The following is a 7,500-nucleotide window of genomic DNA, read 5'->3' as shown; positions in this document are numbered from 1 at the left end:
ATTCATTGCTCAAGACATTCGGTCGGTATGGATAAAGTCTATGGTAAAAGACGCCACGTTTCACTTACTTTTCTTGGAGTGTTATGATATCGTAAGTTCATTACATTTTTTGCTACACATGTTACATAAATGATGTAATCGACATATATATACTTACCAGGAAAAACATGATCACTTTCAGTTATTTTTATGACATATCACAATCTCTCGAATTCTAGTTATGTTGAAATTCTAGTAACTATATCCCGCATTATATTTTGTTTTAGCGTATATGATTACACCAAAGAGAACCTTATATTATTTTTTTTATCATATATGGGAATATATACTCTAGTAAAAGTAAAAGTGAAGAAATTGTCAGATAAAACTGTGTGAAGGCTCGTCATGAACACTTATTGAAGTTGGGTGATAGAGGTTTTATAGCGTCATAACGAAAGGTGTAAAGAACCCGAATAATCTCTCGCATTATAATGTATCTGGCGTTATAGGATAAAACCACCACGTAATTTCACAAAATCTTTCAATATCGCTTACAAAAGCAGAGCACAGAATATACAAAAGATTTATCTATGAATAATTAATACAAGCACATTCATGCATGCAAGAATCTGCGCACATGTGCATATTTTGCCTCAGAAATGTTTATGTACGAGGTAGCCAAAGACATAGGGACTGAGAGCGAGAGAAAGAGAGTGAGTGGGTGAATGAATGAATGAATAAATGAATGAATGAATGAATGAGTGAATGAATGAATGAATGAATGAATGAATGAATGAATGAATGAATGAATGAATGAATGAATAAATAAGTGAGTGAGCGAGTGAGAGAGTGAGCGAGTGAGCGAGTGAGCGAGTGAGCGAGTGAGCGAGTGAGAGAGTGAAAGAGTGAAAGAGTGAAAGAGTGAAAGAGTGAAAGAGTGAAAGAGTGAGCGAGTGAGCGAGTGAGCGAGTGAGAGAGTGAGAGAGTGAGTGAGAGAGTGAGAAAGTAAGAGAGTGAGTGAGTGAGAGTGAGTGAGAGAGTGAGTGAGTAAGCGAGTGAGTGATTTGAGTGAGTGAGTGAGTGAGTGAGTGAGTGAGTGAGTGAGAGAGAGAGAGAGAGAGAGAGAGAGAGAGAGAGAGAGAGAGAGAGAGAGAGAGAGAGAAAGAGAGAGAGAGAGAGAGAGAGAGAGAGAGAGACAGAGACAGAGACAGAGACAGAGACAGAGACAGAGACAGAGACAGAAAAGGAGACAGAGAGACAGAGAGTCGGAGAGAAAGAAATAGAGAAAGGTATAGAAAAAAGAGAGAGATAGAAAAAAAGGAGACAGAGACAGATAGAGAAAGAAAGAGACATACAGACAAAGAAAGATTGCGAAGACACAACAAACAACCGAACTAGTCCACTTTACCTCGTTGTTCGTGCCTGTAGTCCTGCCGTGGGTTGTAACCGTAGCCGTAAGCTGTGGAGGGAGAAAACATCCTATAGAGTTCAAACATAACTAAAGATGAGGTGATTATGACACTGTACCGTGATGTTATGAAGCTGTACTCTCCCGGGTGATTACTTGAAGTGTTATGTACCGTAGTTAGGTGAATGTGGGTGATTGTAGGTGTATTTCCTACTCTGGCTAGCAGACTCGTTGCGTTGGATGGTGAACCAGCGTTTTAAAATAAGCTTAGCTCATATGGGGAAATTTATAGGAAATTAAATCTTCTTCGCTAAGCATAATCTATTGACTTGTAGTTTGTGAATTACTTCTGCTAATGTGCTGTGCTAGATAATTATGGTTAATTTGCCTGGCTGAGACGGTCTTTGGTGAATTATTGATTTCCTGAACAGTAGTTATGATATAACCTTAATTATAACCCGCGACCTCTTGACCTTTTTCGTAATAAGATCTAATTTTGACCTTTTTCGCAATAAGATGTAAGTTTTAGGACTTCTAGGCTTTTATTAACATTGAATTGTATTATTATCAAGCCTTGCCACATGCTACATGGCGCTGCAAATGAAATATAACTGGCAAATTGGAAAAAAAAAGAAAAATGAGAGAAAGGAAGAAAGGATATAATGTGTAATTGAATGAATTTTTGTGTTAGGATGATAATGATGTCGTTAGTGTTGATGAAAATATCAAAAAGTGTTCATTTTACTGCTAATGCTGTTTCTGCAAACGATGATGACGGTGGTGGTAGTGGTGATGATGATGATGATGATGGTGATAATGGTGATGATTATGATGATGATGATGATGAAGACGAAGATGAAGATGAAGATGAAGATGAAGATGAAGATGAAGATGAAGATGAAGATGAAGATGAAGATGAAGATAATGATGATGATGATGATGCCACTGCCTCTAATAATGATGTTGATTATGATGATCTGATAATAAGAATAACCAAAGAAATAAAGAAGACATAAAAGAAAAATCAACGAAAAAGAAATAAAAGAAATAATAATCAGCCTCGACCTGCCACCCCCCACCCCTACCCTATCGCATCCCCCCCTACCCCTCCTTCCGACCTCTACCCCTTTACCGCCAAAAAAAGAGAGAAAGAAAGGAAGGAAGGAAGGAGGGAAGGAAGAAAGAAGGAAAGGGAAGAAGGAAGAAAGAAAGAAAGAAAGACAGAAATAAATAAATAAATAAATAAATAAATAAATAAATAAATAAATAAATAAATAAATAAATAAATAAATAGATAAATAAATAAATAAATAAATAAATAAATAAATGAATAAATAAATAAATAAAGAAAGAAAGAAAGAAAGAAGGAAAGGAGGGAAGGAAGAAAGAAAGAAAGAAAGAAAGAAAGAAAGAAAGAAAGAAAGAGAAAAAGAAAGACAGAGAGAAAAAGAGAGAGAGAGAATGAGAAAAAGAAATAGAAAGGGAGAAAGAAAGAAAGAGAAAGAGAAAAGAAGGAGAAAAAGAAAGAGAGAGAGAAAGAAAGAGAGAGAGAAGGAGAAAAAGAAATAGAAAGGGAGAAAGAACGAAAGGCAGAAAAAGAAACATCCACGCTGTTGAATTTCTGAGAATGCATGAACGTCACTGTATGCATAGGGCGTAATGGCCATAATGCGGTGTGTGGCGTCCCGTGAGCTCCACTCTCCCGGCCAAATGTTCCCTGTTATCACATACGCATAGTAGAGCTTATTTGCTTCGTTAGTGCTGTGTGCAAAAATAGAAAAAGGAAAAAAAATGTTATGGTGTGGATTATTTTCTTTTCTGTTTGTTTATTTATTTATTTTTTTTATTATTTTTTTTCTGTGTGTTTGTGTTTGGTTGTGAATGCTCGTTTGTGTTTGTGTGTATATGTTATAGTCATGCATTCGAACACATTCCTGAGAAGGATGATTGCATGTTTGTAAACGTAAGTGCATATATAATATATATATATATATATATATATATATATATATATATATATATATATATATATATATATATATATATATAATATATATATATATATATATATATATATATATATATAACATACAAAAAAAACACACACACACACACACACACACACACACACACACACACACACACACACACACACACACACACACATATATATATATATATATATATATATATATATATATATATATATATATATATATATATATATATATATATATATATATTTATATATATATATATTTATAGAGAGAGAGAGAGAGAGAGAGAGAGAGAGAGAGAGAGAGAGAGAGAGAGAGAGAGAGAGACAAATAGATAGAAAAGATATAAAGATAAATAGACAGATAAATCGATAGAAGATAGATACATAGAAGTACAGATAAAGAGATAAACAGACAGAGAGAAGGGCCGATAAATAGACAGAGAGACGAAAAAGTTATCCCCGCCGATCCTCTTTTGTTTCCGAGCGCCGTGTCACACCTGCGTAAACACTTAGGACAGGTGTGCGTCTTTGTGGTGCTGAACGGGAGCGTTTCTCGGGGGACGCCTTCCTTTGTTCCGCTGGTTTATGGCTCCTTTGTGTTCAGGACCTTCCTTCCTTCGTCTCTCCTCCTCCTCCTCCTCTTTTTTTTTCTCTTCTTTTCCATCTTTTTCTCTTCCCTCCTTCTATTTCTTTCCATCTCTCTTTTTTTTCCTCTTTCTTTTTCTACTTTTCTTCCTTTTCTTCCTTCTTCCTTCTTTTCCTCCTCCTCCTTCTTCTTTTCCTCCTCTTCCTTCTCCTCCTCTTCCTCCTTCTCCTTCTTTCCCTCCTCCTCCTTCTTTTCCTCCTCCTCCTCCTCCTCCTTTTCCTCCTCCTCCTCCTCCTCTTCCTCCTCCTTTTCCTCCTCCTTCTTCTTTTCCTCCTTCTCTCTCCTTATTTTCCTTCTTGCTTCAATCATTAGTTTACTTCTTGGTTCATGTCTTCTTTATTTTTCACTTTGTTTCGTTTGTTATTTTTTTCTCTCTCGTTCTTTTCGTTTTATTTTTCTCTCGTTTCACATTCTCTCTTTCTTTCTTGGTTTTAATTCCGTCCTATTTTTTTTCCGTCTCTTTCTTTGTTCTTGCCTCTTCTCCTCTCTTTCTCCTTTCCTTTCGTCCTTCCCTTCATTCTCTTCTTCATTTTCTTCCTTATTTCACGTATTTCTTCCTTTCTTTCCAGTCTCCTCTAATTATCTTTCCTTCTTTAATCCCTATCTCCGTCTATTCTTTCTTGTTTTCTCTTGTTTCTCCTCCTTTCTTTCTTCCTCATTTTCTTTATTGTTACTTTTCTGTTTCCCTTCTTCGGTTCCCTGCTGCATTTTTTGTTTCCTCTCCTTCCTTCCTTTCCTCCTTCCTCTTTTATCGTATCTCTTCCTTCTCTCCTTTCCTCCCCTGTTTTTTCCTCCGTTTTCTTTCTCTCATTCAATTCCTTGCTTCCCGTAGCCTTCTTTTTCTTGATTTTTTTATTTCACTCTTTCCTTCCGCCTTTCTTTACTGTATTTTGTCTTTCTCCGTTATTCCTTCTCCTCTCTCCCATTTCCTTCATTGTCTCTCCTTTCTTTTTCATTTTTTGCTTTTTCATTTCTCACTTTCACTTTCTTCTTCTTGTGTTTTTTTCTTGTTTCTTTCCCTCCTTCCTTCAGTTCCCTTGTTTCTCCTTTCCTTCCTTGTTATCTTTCCCTCTGTCTTCCTATCTTCCGCTCTCTTTCATTTTCTTATTTCTCTTCCTCACTCCTGTTTCTATTCTTTGTTTCTCCTCTGTTTCCTTCCCCTCTTCCCCTCACGCGCTTTTCCCCTCCTCCGTCCCCGTAATGTAACTTATCTAATGATCTTATCTTCCCTTTCCCCTCTTTCGTCTCTCCCCTCTCTTCCCCCCCCCTATTTCGTGTCTTCTTCTTCCCTTCTTCCTCTCCCCTCTCCCCCCTACCCCCTTCTTCCTCTCTCCCCTTTCCCCCTCTTATCCCCCCTCTCCCTCCTCTCTCCCCTTCCCCCTCTCCCCCTTTCCCCTTCTCTAACCTTCCCCCTATTCCCCCCTCTCCCACCTCCCCCTCTCTCCCCTTCCCCCTCTCACCCCTTCCTCTTCTCCCCTCTCCCCTTCCCCTTCTCCCCTCTTCCCCCTCTCTCCCCTTCCCCTTCTCCCCTTCTCCCCTCTTCCCCCTCTCTCCCCTTCTCCCCTCTTCCCCCTCTCTCTCCCCTTCCCCTTACCTAGCAAGGGACTTCCGCAAGACAAAGCTACTAACAGCAGCTTATTAGGGTAATTTCCCACGAAGGCTCTGAGACCATACATCATCTGAGGGAAGAAGGGGAGGGTGAGGGTAAGGAAGGCGAGGGAGGGGGAGGGTAGGGGAGGGGAGGGATGAGGGATAGGGGATGGGGACGGAGAGGAGGGGAGGGAGGGGAGAAAGGGGGTGAGGGTCAGGAAGAGGAGGGAAGGGAGGGAGGGGGAAGGGAGGGAAGGTAAGGGAGGGGAGGGAGAGAAGAGGAAGGGAGGGTAGGGGAAAATTGGGTGAGAGGGAGGGGTTATAAGAGGAGAAAGAAGAAAGACAATTGAGGGAGGAGAGAGAAAAGAGAGGAGAGAGAAAGGAGAGGAGAGAGAAAGGAGAGGAGAGAGAAAGGAGAGGAGAAAGAAAGGAGAGGGGAGAGAAACGAGAGGAGAGAGGGAGGGAATGGAGAGGAAGAAATCGAGAGGAAGAATGGGTATAAGAGGAAGAGGAAGGAAGGGATGGAGAAAAGATGAAGGGAATGGAAGGGAGTGGGAAGAAGGGGATAGGGAGGAAGTGAAAACGGAGAGAAGGGAAAGTAAAATAAGAGAGAGAAAAGGGGAGGGGAAGAGAAGATAAGAAAGACTAAGGGATAAGAAATTAGAGCAAGGTAGAAGGTAGGAAGAAAGAGAAGGAGGAGGAGGAGGAGAAGAAGAAGAAGAAGAAGAAGGAGAAGGAGAAGGAAGAAAGGAGAAGGGAAGGAGAAGGAGAAGGAGGAAGGAGAAGGAGAAGGAGAAGGAGAAGGAGAAGGAGAAGGAGAAGGAGAAGGAGAAGGAGAAGGAGAAGGAGGATGAGAAGGAGAAGGAGAAAGAGAGAAGGAGAAGGAGAAGGAGAAGGAGAAGGAGAGAGAAGGAGAAGGAGAAGGAAGAAGGAGAGAGGAGAGAAGGAGAGAGGAGAAGAGAAGAGAAGGAGAGGGTGGAGGAAGATGAGGGATGAGTGAGGAGAGGGCAGGGGGTGTAGAGGTGGGTGTGTGGGGTGAGTGGTGTGGAGAAGTACGAGGAACACGTTGGGACAGGAGATAGGGTGCTGATGTGAGAGCAGCTACCGGGTGTGTGTGTATGTGGTTGGTTATGGGGGGTAATGTGTGTAGTTGTATGTTAGATACGGAACACGTTAGGCTAGCGTAAACAATATGTTGCGTGTCTGTGTGTCGATGCTTCGGTATTGTCGAAGTTTTTTAGAATGTTTTTCTCTTTCTTGTCCTTTTTCTATTTCATTTTCTTGGTTGTTTTCATTCTTTTAGAAATTGGTCTCCCTTGTCTCCTACTTTATCACTCTTTTACTGTGTTTTTTTTTTCTAACTTCCTTTCTCTCTCTCTCTCTCTCTCTCTCTCTCTCTCTCTCTCTCTCTCTCTCTCTCTCTCTCTCTCTCTCTCTCTCCTCTCTCTCCTCCTCCTCCCTCCCTACTCCCTCCCTCCCTCCCTCCCTCCCTCCCTCCCTCCCCTCCCTCCCTCTCCCTCCCTCCCTCCCTTCTACCCCCCTTTCTCCCTTCCTCCCTTCTAACCCCCCCCCTTTCTCCTTCCCCTCTCTTATCTCTATCGATCAGCTAATGAGGAATCAGTTATGTTCCTGTGAGGTATTGCCACGCCATATAATCCCAAGTGCCTGTAACCCGTCTCTCGGCTCTTTCTGTGTCTTCTGCCTTTTATTGTCTGTTTCTCTGCTTTCTCCTGTTCTCTGTTCTCTTTTTCTGTGGCGGTCTCTTACTCTCGGTCTCTTTCTGCTTTTGTCACTTTTGTATCCTTTGGATTTTGCTAGTTCTCTCGTTCTCTCTGCCTAACACACACACTCTCTCTATATCTCTCTATATCTATCTCT

The 7,500-nt window shown here is 40.8% G+C and overlaps 1 protein-coding gene across 1 annotated transcript in view; it reads right to left on the bottom strand.

The window, feature by feature from the left end:
* Positions 1 to 7,500, bottom strand: part of LOC119575987 (IDLSRF-like peptide) — an 85,245-nt gene that overhangs the window by 44,675 nt on the left and 33,070 nt on the right. Inside the window, exon 3 of the mRNA XM_037923515.1 lies at positions 1,388 to 1,438. Within this exon, the coding sequence (XP_037779443.1) occupies positions 1,388 to 1,438 (51 nt within the window). The remainder of the gene's footprint in view (positions 1 to 1,387; positions 1,439 to 7,500) is intronic.

The sequence above is a fragment of the Penaeus monodon genome, chromosome 8, assembly GCF_015228065.2.
Source record: "Penaeus monodon isolate SGIC_2016 chromosome 8, NSTDA_Pmon_1, whole genome shotgun sequence".
NCBI classification, from domain to species: Eukaryota; Metazoa; Arthropoda; class Malacostraca; order Decapoda; family Penaeidae; genus Penaeus; species Penaeus monodon.
The sequence above is the reverse complement of the archived record's forward strand: the minus strand, read 5'-3'. Positions and strand labels throughout refer to the sequence as shown.